The 26188-nt window shown below is 43.9% G+C and overlaps 1 protein-coding gene across 1 annotated transcript; it reads right to left on the reverse strand.

Moving 5' to 3' along the window:
• Positions 1 to 81: 81 nt before the first annotated feature.
• BRS3 (bombesin-like receptor 3) lies at positions 82 to 4500 on the reverse strand. Its single transcript, XM_009999654.1, has 3 exons — positions 4070 to 4500; positions 1062 to 1413; positions 82 to 489 (listed from the first exon to the last, which is right to left on the reverse strand). Exons 1-3 carry the CDS (start codon positions 4498 to 4500, stop codon positions 82 to 84), a joined length of 1191 nt encoding a protein of 396 aa, XP_009997956.1.
• Between the last annotated feature and the right edge of the window lie 21688 nt (positions 4501 to 26188).

The following is a 26188-nucleotide window of genomic DNA, read 5'->3' on the forward strand; positions in this document are numbered from 1 at the left end:
GGGGCAAGAAGCGGCACCTCTTCCCAGGCTCCCAGTAGCAGTGACTTGATTCCAAAGCTCAGCTTCTGTCCTTCATCCCATCTAAACACTTTCCTCTTCCTTTGTGATGCTGTAGTCTGTCAGCAGGGTGACACTGATCTCAGAGCCATGCGTGCTGCCCGTGACTGACAAGGCTCTGCTGGGGGTGTTACTCTGGGTGCCACTGGGAGGCTTTGCACAGAATTTTGCCTTGCAGCACCAGACCTGCTTCTTAAAGTGCTGCCGGAAACTTTTACTCAGCCAGTAAAGAGCAAAAGGGTTGACACAGGAGTTGCTGAAGGCCAGGGCACGGGAGAAGATAGTGGCTACCAGATGAAAGGTGGAGGCATCTACAGAAGCGTGGTATGTGAAAGAGCGGTACAGGTAAAGGATGTGGTTGGGCAACCAGCAGAAGGCAAACAAAGCAACAAGCACCAGCACTGTTTTTGCAACCCTCTTGCGGGACTCAATCTAGAAGGAAATAATGGAGAAGTGGGATTAGCAGCAATTTCCTTTCTGTCGTTGGAGCTCATTTTCAAAGGGGGCTGAAAGTCTAAGTACATTAGTGATCAAAAAAAGCAAAATGGAAACAAAACAACAAAAAAAAAGAAATCAAAGGAAAAATGAATCTATTTCATAATTTTTAACAGCTTTTACAGTGCAGAGCACACCCCATATCCATTAGAGTTCAGTGTAGCAGCCTCATCTAGACCAGGATTTTAAAGTACAATAGTTAAGGTGTCAGCTCACACACGAGGTCTCAGTGTTTGCAATTCAACATTTTCACTCCTGAGTTTAATAGGGTCATAATAAAGCAACACAAACCCCCTTCCTCCTTAGGCAGGGATTCATACCCATCGTTAAGTTAATGAGTCATGAGCACATGCTGCAGTGCACAGCTAAATTTGGATTGCTAATAGGGGCTGAGTTTACGGGGCTTTTTAGTCTCCTGTCAGGTAAAAGTTTTGCACTCAAGAATTCAGGCTTAATCATCATGATGGATTTTTGAAAATTAGACACTTTGGTGCTTGATCAGAGCTTACCTGCTTACGGGCATGGCCATGTTCCTCTGCTGGCATGTTGGCTGTGCTTCTGTACAGAGTTCTGGCGATCAGAAAATAGTAGACAGAAATGACAGCCAGGGGTACGATGTAGAAAACCAAGAAGCAAACCAGGGAATGAGCTTCCTGCAGGATCTTCTCAGATACAGGATAGGGGGCACAGGCCTCGAAAGTTACATTTTTCTCAGGGTTGCCGAAAGAATACAAATCCGAGAAAACAGCCTCAGGGATAGCAAGGATCATGGAGATGATCCACACACAGCCAGCCTTGCAGCAGGTCTTCAGGAGCGCATCTGACGTCTGCAGCTCCAAGGGCTTCACAATGGCTCTGTACCTGAAACCAACCAACATCCCAGTCAGGAGGGACACAGAAATCATGCAAGCACTGGCAATCCAGACTTCTTGAGGAGAAAACCATCTCTACTCTCACTAAACCAAGAGTGGGAGAATTGTCTTGGAAATTAAAACAGACACCATCTCTCAGTAATTAACATGGAAATGTGAACTTTTAAGCATGGTTTGTAATGAATTAGCTGGCAGGACTTGTCATTAAAGCCTTCCTGAGGAAAGATGCCTTTTGCTGTTTGGATAAAGATCAGCAAGGGCAATCATCTCTCCTATTTTTATGGTACTGCCTAGAAAGGTAAATGAGGAAATGAGTATGCAAAAGTGGTAAAGAGAGGAAACAGTAACTATTTTATAAATACATGAAATCAAGCACATCCACCCTTCCTCTCTCCCGTGGCCTGAAGATCCCAGCTGAGTGCAGTGATCTGACTCAAAATAATGCTCGAGTGTTCATTCAGATTTATAAAGCAGGAGCCATCACGGCTGTTGATTCATGGCTGTGATTCTACAGCATGGGGACTGAGTCAGACAAAGGAGAACAATCTGGGTGAATGCAGAGAGGTGTGAAAATCTGTGGGGAAATAGGGCATGGAAAAAGGACCATCTTCTATGAAGGTGGATGCAGCACAGCAAACAGTGCACCCTGCTCCCAAATATCAGGGACTCTGGATGATGCAGACAGAAGGGAAACATCCATGGGAGCAGAAGACTAGTATGAAAGGAAAGGCAGTAAAAAAAGGATCCAGAGGATAAGACAGCTTAGTTGGACCATTTTGCACAGCCTGAGGATCTGGTCTTTTTCTCCTCTAAGCAAATCTAAATAGAAAGCTGGACTGCTATTTATCAAATAAATACCATTTTTATGGACTTCAAGCTCTTCTAGCATCCTGGAACACGGCAGCCTGGCACTGCCCACATGAGTGATGTTCTGAGCTCTCTCAGTGAGGTCACCAGATAGTTACCCTGTGAAAATGGAGTATTTAGGTAACGGCTGCCATGAAGTGTTAAATACAGAAGCATCTAAATCATAAAACCATAGAACAATTGGAGTTAGAAGGGACCTTTAAAGGTCATCTAGTTGGTTCTGGATTCTGAATTGACGTCATACAGGGTGAAGCCCTTGGAGCTAGACATTCCAGTGAAAACATCAGCTTAATATTCAGCAGTAGTAAAACACTCACCAAACCCTAAAAAACAAACACAAAAAAAAAACACACACACAAAAAAGCAAAGCATTGGAAATTATCAGTAAACAATGGAGAGCAAGAGGTGCTGTGCAGTTTCCTGTATCTGTTCATGCAGCTCTTGAACACTGCTCTGCACACCTTAACTCTAAAAACCCCACCACACTGAGGATGGAATAGAAGATGGATAGCCTGGAGAGGTGGATAGGGAGAACTGTCTCTTCTGGCACAAGAGGGCCATCAAATGAAACCATGTGCAAGGCAAAAAAAAAAGGAGCTGTTTATCAACAGGCAGTGAAAGTCATTCCTAAACAAGTTCAAGAAGAGGCTGAACAAGTTTCTAGAAGAGAAATCCATGGAGGTTATTAAATAGACAGAAGCCACATCTGCTCAGGAGCTCATCTGAAGGCTGAGGGTGTAAGTGGAGGGTTAGATACTGGGTCTTATTCTTCCTTTGTGTCCTTTCTTGTCCTTGTATAACTACTGGAGGCCTACATGGACGCTGGATCTGACCCACTGGTCATTCCTGCATTGGCTGATTTCTTTTGGAGTACAGCAGTGGTAGCAGTGCTTGGGATTTAAAGTCTGGGCATGTGGACTACCTGGCATTACACACAATCATGATTGCTGGCATGTGAGATGAGGATCTTGTTATTTCTTAATCGTAACATTAATTTTGGATTTTTCTGCTCCTTGATAAGGCTGATTGAACTGAAACCTCATCTTGGTTTTGTTCATTCAGAAACCAGGTGCAGAGAAATCTTTCTCACTGGCAAAAGTGAGATTAGGACCACTGATCCCTACCAAAAATACTGGCATTGTAACCCGAGCTTAATTTCCCCTGGGCTACAACATTTCTGGAAAAGAACTGTAAGAGAAAATATCCAAACTATACCATATTATCTCACACTAAGCCACCAAGTTAAAATCACTGTAGTATTGCAGTACCCATCAAAATATGAGTCACTTGTTTGTTCCCCACTCTGTTCTGTGTTTACTTTTGGCTTTTTACCCCCCTTGTCAGACTCTTACATTCAAGCACTCACTGAGTTCCTGTGCACAAAGGATTTCCACTCATTTTCAGTTTTATTTTTCACCTTCCCTGACTACTTCAGTGCACCACTAGATAGCACCAATATACTGTCTTTTCTCTGCTTTCAGCAATTTCCCTGTTCTGGGCAACTGAGAAAGAAAACCTGTCCTGTACTTCATGCTAATAAAAGGTCAAAAGACTTAAATACTCTCTCACTTCACTCCATTAAAAAGAACTGCTCCAATTTTTCTAACACACATTTCAAAATTAAATGGCAGAGTGATTTCTTGGTGTTTTTTTTTAGTCTATTACAATGTGCCACTTCCGATCGTGCCAAATTATTATTATTATTATTATTGCTTTTTTATGAATTCCTGACTTCCCACCTGGAATATCTGCTGGCAAATCCGTTACATCACACCCACCTGTCAGCACTGAGAACAGTCAGGGTGAACACTGACACTCCAACTGAGGTTAGCTGGATGAAAGACAGCAGCTTGCACCCCATCCTTCCGAAGAGCCAGGTGTCCACAAGGTACCGTGTTGCATCTACAGGCACACAAGTCAATAACAGCAGCAGGTCTCCAAAGGCCAGGCTGGTGATGAAGATGTTTGGAACCGTCTGCATGGATTTAATCTTGAAAAAGACTTTGATGAGGATAGCATTTCCAAGGAGACCCACTGAAATGATCACAGCATATGTAACATAAATTGTGCACAGTATTTCTAATCCTGGAGAGGAGTCTTCGGTCCATTTTTCATTTGTGGTTTCATTATCAAGGATTAATTTCAGTTCTGTGCCATTTGTAGATGCACACAAAGTCTGATTAGCTGAGTGCAAGTATACTTGAGACATTTCTTTAACTGTTTCTTCTCCCCAGGCTGGATTTAAATTTATAAAAAATATTTAATATTTATCTTGCAGCATATCAGCAAGGTCAAGAGAAAGGTACAGCTTTATGTCTATAATTAATATTGCTGTTGCACATTAACTACTTTCATCCCCTCCTGGATCTCAAAACATGCCTAGAAGAAATGCACACAGATCTTGTTCTGAACTGTGTAGGAGGTGGAGAATTTTTTTATTGGCTTTTCAGCTAGTGGAGCAGAGAGGGAGGAGGAAAAAAGAGAAAAGGGTTTTTTTAAAGATATTAGCTGAAATTATGTATTGATTTTTATTTCTTTAGAGGTATCTGGCAAGTAAATATTGTCATTACTGTAGCAGCAGGGTTTGTATATTACCTGGCAAACATTTGTTAATATTTTTCAAAAGCTCTAAAAAGGAAATACAATTAAAACCTGAAATAGATATCTCCATGGCACAGGTAAGCACAGAATATGCTGATTTAACACAAAACTCCACAGTATACCCTAATGGCAGGTAAAATATCTCAGAATATAGATAGGATTTGCTGAAAAAGCCAGGGAGACAACCTATGCTTTGTGGTCTGATTAATGTTTCTATCATAGAAATGCTGTGACCTTCCAAAAGGCAATAAAAGATCAACATTTATGGCCATAATCCTGCTAAAACTTATATTAAAGCTTAGGTTTGTCCCTTGGAGCAGCTCCATTGCTATCAAAACCACAACTTATGCTGAAGTTTGAACAAGTTTATGGGTAGTTGCTGCATGGAAGCTTGTTATCTTGCAAGAACCAAGGTATTTAGTGGCTTTGGGTAGTACAACTCATCATTCAGATGTCCTGGGAGAACTTTTTCTCCATTCAGCATGTTAGTTCTATGGGCTTTGTTAGTCAACAGTCAAATCTTCACCTTTGCACTGTGATGAACTCCTGATTAATGTAAACTAAGGTACAAGGAATGTGACTTGTTGAGTTAAATCTTCTGAAATCAAGAAAGCCAAGATCTAATTTCTAAGTAGTGGAAGGAAAAAAGGTACCAAAGGACTGAGCCATATGCCTTGACAATGAAGATCAGTAGGTGGAGCATTTTTTCCTCCAGATTGTTCTTAAGCTGTGACATTTGAGTGGAGAAAGTTCCCTCCTCAATTCACAAAAGCCATCTCACAGCCAAGCCCCTTTCTCTTTAGCTGCACACACACAAAATCGAGGTTGTTTCATTTACTCAAAAAATCTCCTCTAAGTACTGCATATGGTCTGATTTTCCCTGTCCCAACCCCAGTCCTTGCAAGCACAATGATGCCATAGGTGGTGACAGACCTGATGGTAGCTAGTAGGTCAGCTAGAAGAGCAGTGCTGTGGTCAGGGGGAAGAGGAAGTCACTAATACAAAGAGGATGCATGGGTTAAAAATTCCAATTACTTTTCTTCAGAGTGCTTTTAGAAGAGGAGTTCTTGTCACGACCAACATAATATGTCCCTTTATGCAGGCACAGTATGTAGGTTGCTCCTAGATTTAGGTGCCCTGAGGATGCTCGATTATGTTGTCCACCCACAGCAGCCCAGTACTGAGCATTATATTTAACATGGAGCTCAGCAGCTGTAGCAGGTTTGTATTTCCTGTATAGCAGAGGTAGGGATCACCGAACATTGGGAACAAATTGCACTTCAGGTGTTGAATACTCAAGGGTGGCATCTGAAGATATCAGGTGTTTGGCTGAAACCGGAATTCAGATGCAAGAAATGTGTTACTTGCATTGAATTTGTTGATGCACCAGAGGCCAGTGAGCAGCAGAGATCCCAACCTCTTGCAGTCCCAGAGCTTCCAGAGCCATCTGAGAGGTTAGGGCTGATGAGGTAGAATCTGAGGCTTGGGTTATTCTGTCACTTGATCATTTTGTTAGGCAGATCCTGGACTGATACCCTTCCATGGAAGAGATAATCCAGAGGACTGGAGACTCCTGAGCTGAGATGCTCCCAACAGTTGGATTGGATTCAGGTATGGAGGGAAAGGTGACAGCTCTCCCAACCAATATTTAAGCCTCATGAGGACACCAGCATGTGCCACAGATGAAAGCAACCCCAGAAAGCAGCAAAGGCCTAAAATTCTGTGTACTCCTGGTACTTCATGTGCTGTTCATTCCAAACTGGACCTGAACTCATACATCGGAGCCTAAACGTTCAGTCTGATGCTTCACACTTTAGAAGCCCAGAGTACCTGGGAACAGACACATTCTGCCTGCTCTAACATGGCACAGTACATGTGCCTAACCCAGCTCACAGCTGCAGGAAATACTCCTTGGGTTCCTCTTTCTACTGGGAGACTGCATTTTTTCCAGTTTCTGCCTCCTTGGGGGAATCTGGTAGAAGGAAGCTCCTTTGTTTCTCACAATTCTTCCTACAATCCCTGTAATTCCTGCAGGTTTTACCTGGTCAGCCAGGTTCTCTGTGGAGCAGAAGATACTGTCTTAGTCTATTGTTAGGAGGTGAAATAGATTCTTTTGATATAACACACAAAATAACACCTTCTAGACCCAACAAAAAGCCTGAAGCATAGATAGTAAGCATTAAATATGCAATTTGTTTATGATAGTCAAATTTCAGTGTTTCTGTTAATCCATTGTGTGCTCTTCATTAGTGTCATTGCTGTAGACCAGGCAGGAGAAAACACCCTGTGTGTTTAACAGAGATTCCAATAGCTTTCCTTGTGCAAATCCAGCTGAAAAGGAAGGGAATGGCATCTTCTCCCAAACAGTAAACAGCTCCAAGGTGTTAAGTTTGGAGCTCTGTTCTTCTGGTGAAAGAAAAAGCAATTTGGGTGATTCTAGCTATTGTTTAACATACCAGAAAACACAGAAAACATTCACAGAAAATGAATGTTCCTTTCGATCTCCATGCTGGGGAAAAGAAAACACCCAAATAAATAGCCAAGAAGATATAATTTAACTGCATTTTTAATGCAAATTTTCGGTTTTAATGCAGTGTGACTGCTGACTTCAGGCATTTCCATGTGCTGCCTGGTATCACCCACTCAGAAAAATCTCTCTGCACCATTTGCTCTGCACCAAGCCAAAATATGGAGAAAGTGGCCAGAATCTTCACTTCCATCGAAGCAATTGCTTTTCCAAAACTGTTATTATTTTAAGGAGCCCACTTTAGTTATTTCAGCAAACACTGGTTGTGCTGCATTGGTGGTTATTCATACAAACAGGTCAAAGTCCCTTGTAGGTAGTGCTAGGAACACAAAGCTGACACACAGTAGACTACAGCTGTATTAGCCAGCCTGGGGTTTTTAAAGTTTACTTTAATTCACTTTCTCAGGTCATTATTTTTATAATTTCTGCATATAATTATTTTGCTATCCCAATTCCTCTTTTATGTCTCAAACTCCTTTTTGACCCTTGCTTTGATTGTCTCTCCTAGCAATCTCACCATGTGTTCATTGCTGGATGATGCATCTCTGTGCTGAGGGAACTGGCACTTCAATTCTTCAGGTGCTAATGGCAGAGACACACCCAGTCTGGCTATCCTAGTCCTTTTTGAACTGTTGGGGTGTGGTGACCTTGGAATGTGCTCTCCCGGATGATATCTCGCCATCATTGTAGTATAACTAGGATCAGGGAAAGTAGGCCTAGGTTGAGGAGATGTAGGGAGCTGTGGTGGAATCATATGACTAGTCCAGAGGTTGTAAGGAGGGCGGCGATTGCTCCGAAGATAGGTCAAGGGCTTGGGTCTACTATGTGGTAAGAGTGTGCTTGGTGGGCCATTAGATGTTTTCTTGTAAGTAGAGGCTTAGGAGGAGGACGAAGACGTAAGCTTGGATTATGGCTACTGCTACTTCTAGAATGGTGAGTAGGAGGAGGATTAGCGTGGTAAGAGTGTGCTTGGTGGGCCATTAGATGTTTTCTTGTAAGTAGAGGCTTAGGAGGAGGACGAAGACGTAAGCTTGGATTATGGCTACTGCTACTTCTAGAATGGTGAGTAGGAGGAGGATTAGCGTGGTTAGGAGGGAGATGGTTGGTATGATTGAGAGTAGGGCGGTGGTGGCTGTGGAGATGAGTTGGATTAATAGGTGGCCTGCTGTGAGGTTTGCTGTGAGACGGACTCCTAGTGCTAGGGGTCGGATGAGTAGGCTGGTGGTTTCGATTATGATTAGGGCTGGGATTAATGGTGTAGGTGTTCCTTCTGGGAGTAGGTGGCCTAGGGAGGCGGAGGGTTGGTTTCGTAGGCCTGTGAGTAGGGTGGCGAGTCAGAGTGGGAAGGCGAGGGCCATGTTTATGGATAGTTGGGTGGTTGGGGTGAATGTATAGGGTAGTAGACCTAGGAGATTGATTATGAGTAGGAGGGTTATGAGAGATGTTAGGATGAGGGCTCATTTATGTCCATTTTTGTTTAGTGGGATTATTAGTTGCTTTGTGATTAGGTGGAGGAATCATGATTGGAGGGTGGATAGGCGGTTGGTGATTCATCGGTTTCCTGGTGTGGGAAGGAGGAGGGCAGGGAATAGCATGGAGAGGAGGATTAGTGGGATTCCTAGTAGATGGGGGCTTATAAATTGATCAAAGAAGCTTAGGTTCATGGTCAGGTTCAGGGGGTGGTTTTGGTGTGGGTTGTGGTTTTGTTTGAGGGGAGGTTAGTGGGGGTGAATGATAGGAGTTTTGGTTGGATGATTAGTGAGAAGGTGAGTCATGACAAGAGTATGATGAAGAACCATGGGTTGGGGTTGAGTTGGGGCATATCATTAGGGAGGTTAGTGGTTCTCTATCTCTAGCTTAAAAGGCTAGTGCTGTTGCATAGCTTCCTAATGATTAGGATGATAGTAGTGAGGATCAGCTCTCGAAGTGGGTGAGGGGGGTGGATTCTACTACGATTGGTATGTAGCTGTGGTTAGCTCCGCAGATTTCTGAGCATTGGCCGTAAAAGACCCCTGGCCGGGTAGCGATAAATGATGTTTGGTTCAGTCGGCCTGGGATGGCGTCAGTTTTTACTCCTAGGGTGGGGATTGCTCAGGAGTGTAGGACGTCTCCTGCTGTGACGATGATGCGGATTGGGGATTCTATGGGGATGACTACACGGTGGTCGACTTCTAGTAGTCGGAAGTGGCCGGGTGATAGTTCTGTGGTGGGGATTATGTATGAGTCGAATGTCAGATCTTTAAAGTCTGTGTACTCGTATGATCAGTATCATTGATGTCCGATGGCTTTTAGGGTAAGGTCGGGTTCGTCAATTTCGTCTATTATATATAGGATCTGTAGGGATGGGAGTGCGAGTAGAATGAGGACGATAGCAGGGAGGATTGTTCAGATGAGTTCTACTTCTTGTGCGTCTACGGTGTTTGAAGATAGTTTTTCTATGAGTATTAGTGTTAGTAGGTAGAGAACTAGGCTGCAGATTGCCAGTGCGACTATTAGGGCATGGTCGTGGAACTCTACTAGTTCTTCTATGATGGGGGATGATGCGTCTTGGAATCCGAGTTGTGAGTGGTTGGCCATGTGAGATGTACGGGGTTTTCACTCGTGATTTAGTCTTGACAAGGCTATGTAATTGGTTTACTAACATCTCATAAGAAAGAAGCATGAGTGGTGTAATGCGGTTGGCTTGAAACCAATGTATGAGGGTTCGATTCCTTCCTTTCTTGGACTTGTACGAAGGCTGGTTCTTCGAATGTGTGGTATGGGGGCGGGCAGCCGTGGATTCATTCAATGTTTGTGGTTGTGAGTTCAGGTTGTAGGACTTTGCGTTTTGATGCGAATGCTTCTCAGATAATAAATATTATCATGATTACGGCGGTTATAGAGATTAGTGAGCCGATGGAGGATAGGGTGTTTCATAGGGTGTAGGCGTCGGGGTAGTCTGAGTATCGTCGTGGTATTCCGGCGAGGCCTAGGAAATGTTGTGGGAAGAAGGTTAGGTTTACTCCTACGAATATAACTCCAAAGTGGGCTTTGGACCATGCTTGGTGGAGGGTGTAGCCTGTGAATAGGGGGAATCAGTGGGTAAATCCGGCTAGGATGGCGAAGACGGCCCCTATTGAGAGAACGTAGTGGAAGTGTGCAACTACGTAGTATGTGTCGTGTAGAGCGATGTCTAGGGAAGAGTTTGCTAGGATGATGCCAGTTAGACCTCCGATGGTAAATAGGAAGATGAAGCCTAGGGCTCATAGTATTGGCGGGTCTCATTTGATAGTCCCTCCGTGTAGTGTTGCCAGTCAGCTGAAGACTTTGATCCCAGTAGGGATCGCGATGATTATGGTAGCGGATGTGAAGTAGGCTCGGGTGTCTACGTCTATTCCTACTGTGAATATGTGGTGGGCTCATACGATGAAGCCTAGGAATCCGATTGAGAGTATAGCTCAGACTATGCCTATGTAGCCGAATGGTTCTTTTTTCCCCGCATAGTATGCTACTACGTGAGAGATGATTCCGAAGCCGGGTAGAATTAGGATGTAGACTTCTGGGTGGCCAAAGAATCAGAATAGGTGTTGGTATAAGATGGGGTCACCTCCTCCGGCTGGGTCGAAGAATGTGGTGTTTAGGTTACGGTCAGTTAAGAGTATAGTGATGCCTGCAGCGAGGACGGGGAGGGAGAGGAGTAGTAGGACGGCGGTAATGAGGACGGATCATACGAATAGGGGTGTTTGGTATTGTGAGAGGGCAGGTGGTTTTATATTGATGGCAGTTGTGATAAAGTTGATTGCACCTAGGATGGAGGAGACCCCTGCTAGGTGGAGGGAGAAGATAGCGAGGTCAACTGATGCTCCTGCGTGGGCTAGATTGCCGGCTAGTGGAGGGTATACGGTTCAGCCTGTTCCTGCTCCTGCTTCAACTGTTGAGGAGGCTAGTAGGAGGAGGAATGATGGGGGAAGAAGTCAAAAGCTTATATTGTTTATTCGTGGGAAGGCTATGTCAGGTGCTCCAATTATAAGTGGGACTAGTCAGTTTCCAAATCCTCCGATCATAATTGGTATAACTATGAAGAAGATTATTACAAAAGCGTGGGCAGTAACGATTACGTTGTAGATTTGATCATCTCCTAGGAGAGTCCCTGGTTGTCCAAGCTCTGCTCGGATAAGTAGGCTGAGGGCAGTTCCTACTATACCAGCTCATGCCCCAAAGATTAAGTATAGGGTGCCAATGTCTTTGTGGTTTGTTGAAAATAATCATCGGTTTATGAAGGTCACAGGTAAGATGGCTGAATGTTAAGGCGTTAGGCTGTAGTCCTTTTTACAGAGGTTTGATTCCTCTTCTTATCGACTCTGTGGTGAAGTTCATGGTGAGTTGCAAGCTCATTGATGCACATTAAAGATGTGCCGGAGTCTTTTTGTAGATGGAAGCCTGTTGGTTTGGGCACCTAGCTGTTAACTAGGAGGTTGTGGGATCAAGGCCCACCTGTCTAGGTAAGGTCCTAGCTTAATTAAAGCATCTGGGTTGCATTCAGGCGATGCAGGTTAGTGTCCTGCGGGTCTTAGCAGAAGCTAAGAGGGTTTAACTCTTATTTAAGGCTTTGAAGGCCTTCGGTTTGGGGGTTATCCTAAGCTTCTAAATAGTGGCAAGGATTATGGGGGAGAGGGGGAGGAGCAGGGTAGAGAGTGTTGTGAGGATGGGAATGAGGGTATTTGTTAGTTTGTAGACATGTCACTGTTTTATGTGGTTTGTGGGGTTGGGAGGAAGTGTAATTGTTGAGTAGTATGCGAGGCGGAGGTAGAAGAATAGGCCTAGAAGGGAGAGGAGTGTGATGATTGTGGCTGTTGAAGTTATTTCTTGTTTGGTAAGTTCTTGAGTGATGAGTCATTTAGGTAAGAATCCTGTTAGAGGTGGGAGTCCGGCTAAGGATAGGAGAGTTAGTATTAAGGCTGCATTTAGTGTTGGGGTTTTTGTTCAGGAAGTTATTATTGTAGATAGTTTAAGAGTTTTTGTTGTGTTTAGGGTGAGGAATACAGTGATGGTTATAAGGCAATATACGTAGAAGGTTAGTAGGGTTAGTTTGGGGTTGTAAATAAGGATGATAGCTATTCATCCGAGGTGAGAGATAGATGAGAAAGCTAGGATTTTTCGAGTTTGTGTTTGGTTAAGCCCTATTCAGCCTCCAAGGGCGGCTGAAGAAACTGCCATGGTGGTAAGGAGGGCTGGGTTTAGTGAGTGGGCTGTTATGAGAAGGATGGTGATTGGGGGGAATTTTATTATTGTTGATAGGAGTATTGCGGTTGTTAATGAGGATCCTTGGAGGACTTCTGGGAATCAGAAGTGGAATGGGACTAGCCCGAGTTTTATTGCAATCGCTGTTGTTAGTAGGGCACATGAGATGGGGTGGCTTAGTTGTGTGATGTCCCATTGTCCGGAGGACCAGGCATTAATTGTGCTTGAGAATAGTAGTAGTGTTGAGGCGGCTGCTTGGACTAGGAAATATTTGATTGCGGCTTCGATGGCTCGTGGGTGGTGGTGTTTTGCGATGAGTGGGATGATGGCTAGGGTGTTGATTTCTAGTCCTGTCCAGGCTAGGATTCAGTGGCTGCTAGAGATTGTTATGGTTGTTCCTAGGAGTAGGCTTATGGTGAAGATTAGTTTAGCGTAAGGGTTCATTGAGATAGTAGGGGAAGGGGTTAAACCATCATTTTCGGGGTATGGGCCCGATAGCTTTGATTAGCTGACCCTACTAGGAAATAATATAAGGGAAGTATGGAGAGTTTTGATCTCTTTTGTGTAGGTTCGATTCCTACTTTTCTAAGGTCTAGATTACCAGGAAATGAGAGGATTGGTGTACCTCTATGTTCACTTTATCATAGTGACCCTTTAAATGTTCAGGCACATTTCCTTAGGTAAGGAGGAAGGCCTGCGTAGCAGATTGGTATGCTGATGTGTCAGAGGCATAGTGCTAGTGTTAGTGGTAGGAAGTTTTTTCATAATAGGTGTATGAGTTGGTCATAGCGGAATCGGGGGTATGAGGCGCGAATTCATAGGAAGCCTGAGGAAAGTAGAAGGGTTTTTGAGGCGAGGGCGATTGGAAATAGTTCGGTGGGTAGGTTTAGTGAGCTTGGGTTTAGGAATAAGATGGCGGTTAGGGTGTTTATTAATATAATGTTTGCGTATTCGGCTAGGAAGAATAGTGCGAATGGGCCTGCTGCATATTCTACGTTAAATCCGGATACTAGTTCCGACTCTCCTTCAGTAAGGTCGAATGGAGCTCGGTTGGTTTCGGCCAGGGTTGAAATGTATCATATTATTGCTAGGGGCCAGGAGGAGAAGATTAGGTATAGGGGTTCTTGGGTTGTGGCTAGGGTATTTAGGGTGTAGTTTCCGCTAAGTGTGATTACTGATAGTAGGATGATTGCTAGTGTTACTTCATAGGAGATGGTTTGTGCTACTGCTCGTAGTGCACCGATTAGAGCATATTTTGAGTTTGAGGCTCACCCTGATCATAAAATTGAGTACACGGCTAGGCTTGATATGGCTAGAAGGAATAGGAGGCCAAGGTTTAGGTCGGTGAGGGGGAATGGGAGAGGTAGGGGGGCTCAAATAGTGATAGCCAGTAGCAGAGCAAGTATTGGGGTTGTGATGAATAGGAGTGGGGATGATGTAGAGGGGCGTACTGGTTCTTTGATGAACAGTTTTACTCCATCTGCTACGGGTTGGAGAAGGCCGAAAGGTCCTACGATGTTTGGGCCTTTGCGGGCTTGTATGTAGCTCAAGATTTTTCGTTCTACTAGTGTGAGGAAGGCGACAGCAATTAGGATTGGGACGGCGTAAGAGAGAGATATGGTTAGGTGGGTTAGGGGGAGTAGATGGTTCATGGGGAAAAAGTAGCTAGGGAGAGGATTTGAACCTCTGGATAAAGGGCTTAAGCCTTTTGCATTTGCCGAGCTCTGCCACGCTAGCGACCCTTATTTAGGGTGGGGTTGGAAGTGGGTGTCCTTTTGGTAATTTAGTTGAGTTCATTACTTATAGGGAAGGCGTGCTTGTGGTATTGGCCTTACTTTTCCGGTCCTTTCGTACTGGGAAAAGTTGTCCATAGATAGAAACCGACCTGGATTGCTCCGGTCTGAACTCAGATCACGTAGGACTGTTAATCGTTGAACAAACGAACCCTTAATAGCGGCTGCACCATTAGGATGTCCTGATCCAACATCGAGGTCGTAAACCTCCCTGTCGATATGGGCTCTTGGGGGAGATTGCGCTGTTATCCCTGGGGTAGCTTGGTTCATTATTCAGTTGTACTGGGTCTGGTTACTGTTTGTACATTGAGGTGTAGCTCTCAGATAAGAGGGGTGGTCTTGTTTTTGGAGGTTTTGTTTTTCTCCAAGGTCGCCCCAACCAAAAAATGCGAGCCAATGTTTATAGGGGTTTGGTGGGCCTAGTAGGTTTAGGTTAGGTGGAGTGGCTGCTGATTTTTAAGTTCCACAGGGTCTTCTCGTCTTATGTACATATTCCTGCTTTTGCACAGGAAGATCAGTTTCACTGATTATCTGTAAGAGACAGTTGAGGCCTCGTTTAGCCATTCATACAAGTCTCGATTTATGAGACAATTGATTGCGCTACCTTTGCACGGTTAGGATACCGCGGCCGTTAAACTTAATGTCACTGGGCAGGCATCACCTTCAATACTTGTCAGGCTGAAGGCTATGTTTTTGGTAAACAGTCGGGTCTCTTGTTTGCCTAGTTCCTTTTACAGATTTAAATCTTTCTGAAGGGCGCTCCTGAGTTGGGTTAACAGGGTAAGTTAATACGCGGTCTTGTTGGAGTTGAGGTATTTGGGTGCCTGTTAATAATGGGGGATGTAAGCTTGCGCCTGTAGAGGGTAAGAGGTTCCCTAGGTTACTCGTTCTAGCATTAATTCTCCTATTGTGATAGGTTAGCCTGTTATGATTGAGGGAGTCGTGTTGTTTTTAGATTTTTATGTGAAGAGCTTTGACGCACTCTTTGTTGGTGGCTGCTTTAAGGCCCACAGGTTGATGGGGGGAATGTGGGGTGGTTATCCGCTGGGGGAGATTGTGTTCTTTTTTAAAGGAGCTGTACCTCCTTTAAGTTGCTCTTGATCTACTACATGGGGGTGGTTTGTGTGCCGTGGGGGAGGATTAAGAGTGAACTTAAATTCAACTCACAGGCAACCAGCTATCACCCAGCTCGGTAGGCTTTTCACCTCTACTAACAAGTCATCCCACTCTTTTGCAACAGAGACGGGTTCGCTCAGGGGTAGCTGCTTGTTAGTAGCTCGCGTGGGTTTCGGGGGGGCAAGCTTAAGGTCACTTTGCTTGGTTGTTCTTGCTAAACCATGATGCAAGAGGTACAAGGGTTTATCTTTGCTGTTTTTTGCTTAAGTTTTCATTGTTATTTCATCTTTCCCTTGCGGTACTGACTTACTATCGCGCCATGGGGGCTTTTCTATCGCCTATACTAAGCTGTGAGAATGTTTTAGTTTAGTTTAGGAGTGGATTTTTGGGGTTTGTGTTTGGTTTTTATTGTGGTTGGGCTAGGTGTTAGGCTTCAAGACGATCTGTGTGGGTTGCAGATATCTTTCAGGTGTAAGCTGAATGCTTTTATTGTAGCTACGTCTTGGTATGCTAAGTGCACCTTCCGGTACACTTACCTTGTTACGACTTACCTCATCTTTAGCTGATTGGGGCATTAAGTATAGTAAATTAAAGCTTTTTGAGGAGGGTGACGGGCGGTATGTACGTGCCCCAGGGCCGGTTTAAAGGTGGCTTTATAATCCTTCTTTACTGCTAAATCCGCCTTCCAGAGGTGGTTTCATGCCTCTTTCCGTGGTTTTCTATTATAGAAAATGTAGCCCATTTCTTCCACTCCATGGGCTATACCTTGACCTGTCTTGTTAGCGAGGGGCTATTGTGCTCACTGTTGTTCTTTCAGGGAAGGTGAGCTGGCGACGGCGGTATGTAGGCTGCCTTGGCAAGAAGTGGTCGGGTGTATCGTGGGTTATCGATTATAGAACAGGCTCCTCTAGGTGGGTTTGGGGCACCGCCAAGTCCTTAGAGTTTTAAGCGTTTGTGCTCGTAGTTCTCAGGCGAATACTTTAGTATCACTCACATCCACAGTAAGAATGAAGCTTTTCCCTGACAGCCAGTTGATGGGCTGTGTGGCTTCTGTGACTGTTCCAAATTCATTTTCTCATATTCAGGAGGGCAGATATTAAATGGGAAAGCCTGAAAACACACTTGGAGTGAGTGTCCCTGTTAGGGACAGCCATCTGTGCTTGGAGCAACCCACCCAGGGCTGTTTCCAGTTCTGCTCTGTCCTACTGCAAGACCAAGAATGCAGTATGGGAATGGCCAGTGAAATATCCTGGTGGTGTTTCTCACAAAAGAGAGAAGAGGAAACTCTGGAAGGTATCTTTGAATTTCTTCCCATATGAGAACAATCAGGCAATAAAGTAACTTAACAAGCTCAGTTCTTTTGGGCATCCTTGAAACTCTCAGCAATCCATTTCATTAGAAGCATTAGACTGCCATTACATGCTAAATACTTTCTGATACCTAAAAGCAGAGTATTGTGCATTAAGGCTTATCTTACCCAACAGGTAATTACCTTCCCACTATTTTGATTTTTAATCTCAAGTCATTTCCCATCATGACATTTCTTTCCTTGTCCTAGTAGCTGCCTGCTACGTTTAGGGTGATACATCTTGGGTGTACATGTTGCTAACCTGGCCATCTGACCACTGCTCTGGATTCACAAACTGGCTGGAGAGAATTTAAACTCTGACCTTTAACTGTCATCCCACGTAATTAATGGATATTCATGGTAATATCACATGGTTCTCAAAGTGCTGTACATACCCTGAGCTGAAAGGCAGCTTTAGCCACTTGTCCATGCAGACACATGCAAAGTCTCCAGGGAACCTTGAGAGGGAGCTGCCAAGACCTTGGATCTGCAGCCACTTAGTTGGTAGGAAGGGTGGGGGAATTTTTTGCATCTGAATAGCAAGCTGGGAGTGGGGAGGGTTTCACCCAACTCACCACAGGTGCTACAGGGATTTTACTATAATTTTTTAAATCTCTTTTGTATTCTCTAACTCATTGTTAGCAACTCACTGAGATCTGACATGAAATAATTGTCTTCACAGATAAATATACTCTCCGAAATCCTTCTTTCCTTGGTTTAAAATAGAGCACACATTTCCTGGTGTACGTATAGCTAAAAATAAGCAATCTAGGAGTAAATGAGAATGACTTAGAACTCAAAGGAGCTTTTAGATTGCTGCTTTCTCAGAGAGCCAGCAGACCAACTGAGAACATCCCCACTGTGGGGAGGAGGACACATTGGTATCAGTGACACTTCACTGCCCATCAGGCCACACTCCAACCAGAGCTGCAGAAGCTTTTCCCATCACTTTAAATTATTAGGTTGGGAATCACAAGTGCACAGCAATTTTCTATTAGATTTATCTTTGTGCTTTGTCCTCTCCCTGCAAAAACCACCACCACACAGGTCTGTGGCAGAACTGTGGATACACTGGGGAAGAACAAATGTAGTGGTGGCAGCACAGAAGGTATTGTTTCAGCTCAAAGAAAATTACAGATCTTCATTCTGGCTGACAACCGAAACAATCCATGCTTGAAGCACACAGGAGACACTATTGAGCTGGAAAAGCCATCAGGCATATGATGTAGAGTAGGAGCAAGCTGACCACCTTCCCAGCACCACCAGCACTTTGCATTTCATGTAAACAAGTTGACAGGGATTTGAAAATTTACTTCCAGACTTCTGCTCTTCAAATGGAAAAAAGAATCAAGAGCAAGAATGGGGACAGATCAACAGATCTTCCGGTCCATTCTTTGCCCTAAAGGCAAAATCAACCAGTTAAACCAATTCTGGCATATATTTGTCTTATCACTCTGAGTGGTTTGTAAGAGCTGCAGAGATGGTAACTCCACCTGTTCACTAGACCCCTTACTCCTTAAAATTAGAATTTGTTACATAATGTCTAAATTTAAGCCTATTACCTTCTATCCTGTAAAGGGTGCGCAGACAGAATTACAGCGCAAAGCAGAACAGTGAGAGTCAAGGTAGGGTGGTAGAGAAGGGACAGGGTCAGTCTATCCATCCACCTAGACTTGCTGGTATCACAGTTTAATGCTGGGCTGGCAATTAAACAAAGGAGAGATGTTCTCTGTTAACTCCCCTCCCTCCCCTGTAGGGAAGGGAGAGAAAAGGAGGGAGAGACTGACAGGGTGGAAACTAAACTGCACAGCTCTAATGAAACAGCAGTGATGAAAAGGGAAAGGATGACATATATATAAAATCATTACCACACCCCTGCCCCCCCAGTAACACTCACCTCACCACTGAAGCTGCAGGGCAGGCCCTGGAAAAGTCCCAGACTGGGCTCCTGGAGTCAGCAGACAGGAGCTGGATGCAGGAACACAGGGATGCAGGATCAAAGGCAAACAAAAGGACAGAATCCTCCCAGGATACCAGCCATGGAGAAAGAGAGCTTGACCCTCCTGATCCCTCAATTTATACTGAGTATGGGGTGGAATACTTCATTTGGTCAACTCTGGTCACCTGTCTGGTCTGCCCCTCCCCATAGGAGGGTCGCAGGTGTTACCCCTTTATTCCCTTTTGTTTCTGGAGCATAGGATGCTTTCCAGACCCCAGCAGTGCCCTTGGTTCTGCACACCATTCTCCAGCAGGAACTATAAACATTGGGCACTGTCAGTCCTAGAAGCAGACACTGACTGAGAAACATGCTGCTCATTTCAGCAGGTGCAGCTACTTAGCTGGGACTGAAAACTAAAATCACTAGAAAGAAAATTGGCTCTATCCTGGCTCAAGCCAGGACGTGACAGAGGTGTTCAAGGGGCTCAGGAGAGGACTCCAGCTCCAGTTCCTCCGGAGAGCTCCAAAGTCTCCTCCCTCAGCCTCAGGGGTCAAGGGGGGTGAGGCACAGCCGGAGCACACAGCCCCACAGCACAGCCTGTCCTCCTCCTCACTGCAATCCAGGGAAAACCGGGATTCTGCAGCAGATCCTGGAACAAAAAGCTTACTAATGGAGATAAATAACACAAGCAGAGGCTGACAGTTCAAGTGTCCAACATACTCAACTGCATCTTATAATAAATTTCTTTTTCACTGAGCAATTTCAAGTTAGAAACAAGTGGGTTCGAAGTGGAACTTGTCTGCATGTTTTTAATGCTCCCATTTCTCCCAGAAAGCCAGGAAACTGAAGGTGATCTGTCTGATTTCAAGTAGGCTGGCTGTAGCTACTGTACAGTGAAATATTAATCTTTTTCCACTAATTGCTGTGTGGGAGTTATTCACACAGAACAAAAGAACCCTTTGTATTTGCTATCATACACACCAGCTCTAAAGTAGCAGTCCATTATATTTTTCTGCTGCTCTGCCATCATTACAGGTTACTATCTGACTGAATTGGCAATCATCAAAAGAGCTTTACTTGAATGATGCAGAGAAAGGCATTCAAAACTGAAGGGGCTACTGGACAGCTGAGGAGGAACTGTTTACAAGGGTGTGTAGAGATAGGATGTGGGGTAATGGATTAAAACTGGAAGAAGAGAGATTTAGGTGAGACATTTGGCTTTGCTGTGAGGGTGGTGAGAGCCTGGCCCAGGTTGCCCAGGGAAGCTGTGGCTGCCCCATCCCTGGAAGTGTTGAAGGGCAGGTTGGATGCGGCTTGGAGCAACCTGGGCTGGTGGGAGGTGTCCCTGCCCATGCAGGGGGGTTGGGACTTGTCTTTGAGGTCCCTTCCAATCCAAACCATTCTATGATTTGCTGAAGGCAAAGCCCTCTGGAGCAGGAGAAGAAAGTCTCTCCTGGGATGTTATGAAATTGGATTTACCTCCTGCTATATCACAGTAAAGTATTACTAAAGGGCAAACTTCTTCAGTGTCACTTCCAAAGATGGTAGGATTTTATCTACAATTGTTCTGGGTTTTTTTGTGTTGTTTTTTTTTTCCAGGAGATGTAATCTGAAACCTGTAGCCTAGACATAGTTATTAGAGGTGGGAGTTTCAGTTCTTGTTTCCACATTCCATTGGAAGGTACTGGGCAACATTCTCCAACATTTAAAACCTCTTTAAAACCTCATCTACATCTCTTCAGAGATCAAAATCCAAGTCAGCAGTGCCAGAATCTCTGAAAATAAAAACTCACAACTGAAAGGAACATATGAGTTCTTAACGTGTAAATGTATCCAAGTCATCTCAGAAGAGTCAGGAAAGACACTGATTGAGGAACCTACACCTCTATGCCTAGGACAGTCAGCCAACAGGCTCAAAAACAGGATTTAAAACTCAGTATGATGGGTATTAGGTTCTGAGGATAAGAACCAGAGAAAGAAGGGAGCAGAGGGGTGGCAGGAGGGTATATCAAGGAAAAAAGAGGACAAACTTTGAGAAGGGCTAATGATAAGGAAGATAATGTTTCCAGTCTGTTTAACACGAGAGCTAATCTTGGAAAGACAGGGGGATCCAATCCTTATGTGGTCAGTACTGCCACCCCACAGAAGCCTAGAGAGTGGAATTATGGAATATTTCAGCTCTATGATTGAGTTCAGAGCAATAACTGTAGACTAAAAGCAATTACTGAGATCAGTGTTTATTTCTACATGCCACAAAGAGAACCATCACTAGATAACCAGGAGAAAACAAATTCAGTATCAACGAAAAAATCTTGCTTTCTGTGGAAAGTGCAGCCCTGTATCCATGGGCAGGATTCGTGGTGAACAAGGATGTTTGGTCTCCCCACCTTCTGGAGGTGCAGCACTGGGGTTGTCATGAACTTCAGCTATGGAAAAGAATTAGTGGAAAGTGTTCATTAACATGATTTGGTTTAATATTGTTGGAAAATAAACCTGTCTGTGCAGAACTCTCTGATTTAACATCTTCTGGGAAATAACAGAAATCCAAAAGCAGCCGGGAATGTTTGGTGCTTAGGGTCACTTTTTGGCAATTTAGACAGGCACACAGAGGTACTGCAATTATTGAATTCTTCCACATATTTCTGAATAATCAACATCACTGGGGCAACCCAGAATAAATCACAGTCCATTGTTATTTCTAAGTGGGTTCGAAGTGGAACTTGTCTGCATGTTTTTAATGCTCCCATTTCTCCCAGAAAGCCAGGAAACTGAAGGTGATCTGTCTGATTTCAAGTAGGCTGGCTGTAGCTACTGTACAGTGAAATATTAATCTTTTTCCACTAATTGCTGTGTGGGAGTTATTCACACAGAACAAAAGAACCCTTTGTATTTGCTATCATACACACCAGCTCTAAAGTAGCAGTCCATTATATTTTTCTGCTGCTCTGCCATCATTACAGGTTACTATCTGACTGAATTGGCAATCATCAAAAGAGCTTTACTTGAATGATGCAGAGAAAGGCATTCAAAACTGAAGGGGCTACTGGACAGCTGAGGAGGAACTGTTTACAAGGGTGTGTAGAGATAGGATGTGGGGTAATGGATTAAAACTGGAAGAAGAGAGATTTAGGTGAGACATTTGGCTTTGCTGTGAGGGTGGTGAGAGCCTGGCCCAGGTTGCCCAGGGAAGCTGTGGCTGCCCCATCCCTGGAAGTGTTGAAGGGCAGGTTGGATGCGGCTTGGAGCAACCTGGGCTGGTGGGAGGGGTCCCTGCCCATGCAGGGGGGTTGGGACTTGTCTTTGAGGTCCCTTCCAATCCAAACCATTCTATGATTTGCTGAAGGCAAAGCCCTCTGGAGCAGGAGAAGAAAGTCTCTCCTGGGATGTTATGAAATTGGATTTACCTCCTGCTATATCACAGTAAAGTATTACTAAAGGGCAAACTTCTTCAGTGTCACTTCCAAAGATGGTAGGATTTTATCTACAATTGTTCTGGGTTTTTTTGTGTTGTTTTTTTTTTCCAGGAGATGTAATCTGAAACCTGTAGCCTAGACATAGTTATTAGAGGTGGGAGTTTCAGTTCTTGTTTCCACATTCCATTGGAAGGTACTGGGCAACATTCTCCAACATTTAAAACCTCTTTAAAACCTCATCTACATCTCTTCAGAGATCAAAATCCAAGTCAGCAGTGCCAGAATCTCTGAAAATAAAAACTCACAACTGAAAGGAACATATGAGTTCTTAACGTGTAAATGTATCCAAGTCATCTCAGAAGAGTCAGGAAAGACACTGATTGAGGAACCTACACCTCTATGCCTAGGACAGTCAGCCAACAGGCTCAAAAACAGGATTTAAAACTCAGTATGATGGGTATTAGGTTCTGAGGATAAGAACCAGAGAAAGAAGGGAGCAGAGGGGTGGCAGGAGGGTATATCAAGGAAAAAAGAGGACAAACTTTGAGAAGGGCTAATGATAAGGAAGATAATGTTTCCAGTCTGTTTAACACGAGAGCTAATCTTGGAAAGACAGGGGGATCCAATCCTTATGTGGTCAGTACTGCCACCCCACAGAAGCCTAGAGAGTGGAATTATGGAATATTTCAGCTCTATGATTGAGTTCAGAGCAATAACTGTAGACTAAAAGCAATTACTGAGATCAGTGTTTATTTCTACATGCCACAAAGAGAACCATCACTAGATAACCAGGAGAAAACAAATTCAGTATCAACGAAAAAATCTTGCTTTCTGTGGAAAGTGCAGCCCTGTATCCATGGGCAGGATTCGTGGTGAACAAGGATGTTTGGTCTCCCCACCTTCTGGAGGTGCAGCACTGGGGTTGTCATGAACTTCAGCTATGGAAAAGAATTAGTGGAAAGTGTTCATTAACATGATTTGGTTTAATATTGTTGGAAAATAAACCTGTCTGTGCAGAACTCTCTGATTTAACATCTTCTGGGAAATAACAGAAATCCAAAAGCAGCCGGGAATGTTTGGTGCTTAGGGTCACTTTTTGGCAATTTAGACAGGCACACAGAGGTACTGCAATTATTGAATTCTTCCACATATTTCTGAATAATCAACATCACTGGGGCAACCCAGAATAAATCACAGTCCATTGTTATTTCTTGCTGAGCTGGTAGATTGCAGAATCTTAACATAATTTTGGTTGGAAGGGACCTTTGGGGGTCTTCACTCCAACCTCCTGCCCAGGGTTGGATCACGTTGGTCAGGCACATATCCAGCTGAATTTGATTTTCCAAGGAGAGAGACTGTCTCCACTGCCTCTCTGGGCCACTGTCCCTATTTAACCCCCACTGTGAAGAGTGTCCTTATAAATAATGGAAATTTCTGTAGCTGTGACTTGTGTCCATTGCCTCTTGTCTTCTTGCTGTGCACCTCTGAGAAGAGCCTGTCTCTTCTCTCTGTCCATCCCTCACCTCAGCCAGCCAAAGAAAGCAACTACACCTCCCTCCTTCCCAGGCTGAGAAGACCCAGCTCCTGCACAGTAAAAATAGCTACTAATATGTCCAATATCCTGCAAAATTTCTGATTCTTGCCTTTATGAAGACTGGAAGGCCACCAAAAGCACAGCTCTTATAAGGGGACACTGACTGGAATGTGAGAACAGAGTTAGAGACCAAACTGAAATATCTTCCAGAAATGGGTTTTACTACATATTGCCACCTTGTCACCACATCGTACAAGCAGTTAATGGAAGAGGGTAAGTGCAGAAAGGCTGTTGAGAGGAGCCTTTTTTTAAAATTTAGAACTCCTTATGAATCAAGCTAAACAAAACCCCTCAGTGCTTACCAGAATAATCACTCAAATGAAATCTTCCCCAGCAGAAGTGCACTCGACACTGCTTCACTACTTCCTCCTTCATCAGGCAGTGAAACACAAAGATAAATAACCCTGAAGAAGAGAAATTCACGGGTTTTCAGGTGAATTCTCCAACCTGCTGCCCCTTTTCTAAAGTGTTTGTGTTCCACTGGGGTACCAGCATGTTCTGTCTGTGCAGAGGAGTGGTCCCTGGGCCAGCATCATGTAATGGGAAGAGCTTTCTGCAGATCTGGTGCAAGAATAATCTGCAAGTCACAGATGAAAAGGATGGTGCCAGATCCTGAAAAGATGCATTTACTGGGCTCTGTGTTTCAAAGGCATCAACTTGTGTCTTTAACAGTGTATCTACCACAGTGATACCATCTGAACAGCACCATCATCCCACTGCAAAGGAGCTTTCTTAAGAAAACAGCTCCACACTAACACAAAACCTGTGTGAACACTCCTCCCCTCCCCTGTTTGAAGTACATGATGTTACAAATTTATTTATATTCCACAGCCCTAAACTGCTGTATTCATAGCAGGGCTCCATTCAGAAATTACCTTGCAAAGTGTTAAAAATGCTGAAGAGATACAAGAAAAATATCCTCACTGCTCCCCAGGCAAAAAAGACAAAGCCCCAAGTTAAGCCCAAAAGGAACATCAAGCTGAAAGCACTTTTGACATCTTGGAGAAATCCCTGTTTCCAGAATCCAGATCTCTTTTGTGTCCTTGATTTCACAGAGTGGATTTGCAGGAGAACAGTGATGAACATGGCTGTGTTGGTCAGAAGTACTAAGAAGACATAGGCCACCACGGAGATGTAAAACACGGTGTTCTCCTCAATCCAGCAACTGCAAGAAAGGGAAGTGTGCTCTCAGTGGGGAGTTTTTTGAGCAGTGAAGCTAATGAAGCCTGGTTTCCAAAATTACTGTCCCATGTGGTTCTCTGGTACCTAGTAAGAGCATTCCCTAACACCCATTACTTCCACCTAGTGAGGACATTCATAGAATCTCTCCACTTGCCTTTTTTAATGGATGTTACAGAAATTCAGTAACTTTAAGACTCCAGGTAGCAACCATATATCCAGAATGATCCACTGAACCAGAACCACTAACAGGAGAGAGTTAAGATTAGACAAGAAAGACAAAAGCAAGAGAGAAGTGAAGTTGTTGCCTTCTGATTATTCCTTGTATCTGGTTAATTCTTGATACTTTGGTGACTATCAAAGAAACTTGAAGCATTATACTTACAAACTGCTGAAGGGGTTGCTCTCAGAATGGGATCCACTGCCATAGAAGTCTTTATTTATAATGAGCACCACAGTAATTATAATAGCTGGAATTCCTAAGATGGAAGGCAAGGGAAAAATAAATATTTAGATTAAAAAGTTGAGCATATGGAAAGATGTCAGATAATCTCTGATGAGTAATTACAGCAGACAAGTACATCTTAGGATCAAACTCTACCCCTCAAGCTCCTGAAACAAGCATCATTACATGGGTGGCCTAGCAGGTTTAATCTCCTGGTTTCTGTAAATTACAAGTGAGTAGACATAAACATGTTTGTGAGTGTTCAAACATCTCCACAAGGGATCTAATTTGCTAAAATAAAACCAAGGGATTATTACAAGAAGCAGAGTGTCAAAAGATAAGCAAGACCATTTTGTGTTAAGATCTGATCAAGACAGACATTTTCCAGACAGGATTTTATCATTCTTCTCATCCACTCATTTCCCATTTTCCATATTTCAGTTCTGGCTTTGCTGTTTGTAGCACCACCAGCATGGATGGCTGCCGCAGAGAACAAGAATGTGCTACACCAGGTCTAAGGACAGAGATGATGATCTGCTGCACACTATTCAAGAGCTTTAAAACCCCTGTAAAACAGCATCTAATGGTGACCCAAAACATACAGACCAAATCCTGCTCTGGGCCAGCACCTCTTTTCTAACAGCTGACCCAGATTTTGGGTCCTTTTTGCTATGAGGTACCACAAAAAAAACATTCCTGTAAAGAAAAAGAGGGGTAGGGAA

Source organism: Chaetura pelagica, unplaced genomic scaffold (genome assembly GCF_000747805.2).
Source record: "Chaetura pelagica isolate M959 unplaced genomic scaffold, ChaPel_1.0 scaffold456, whole genome shotgun sequence".
Classification (NCBI taxonomy): domain Eukaryota; kingdom Metazoa; phylum Chordata; class Aves; order Apodiformes; family Apodidae; genus Chaetura; species Chaetura pelagica.

Excerpts from the sequence above, each read along its gene's own strand:
- BRS3 (XM_009999654.1), bottom strand. The coding sequence starts at position 4,500 with ATGTCTCAAGTATACTTGCACTCAGCTAATCAGACTTTGTGTGCATCT. Across the intron at positions 1,414-4,069 it reads ACTGTTCTCAGTGCTGACAG|GTACAGAGCCATTGTGAAGC; the intron begins GTGGGTGTGATG and ends GGTTGGTTTCAG. Across the intron at positions 490-1,061 it reads ATGGCCATGCCCGTAAGCAG|ATTGAGTCCCGCAAGAGGGT; the intron begins GTAAGCTCTGAT and ends ATTTCCTTCTAG.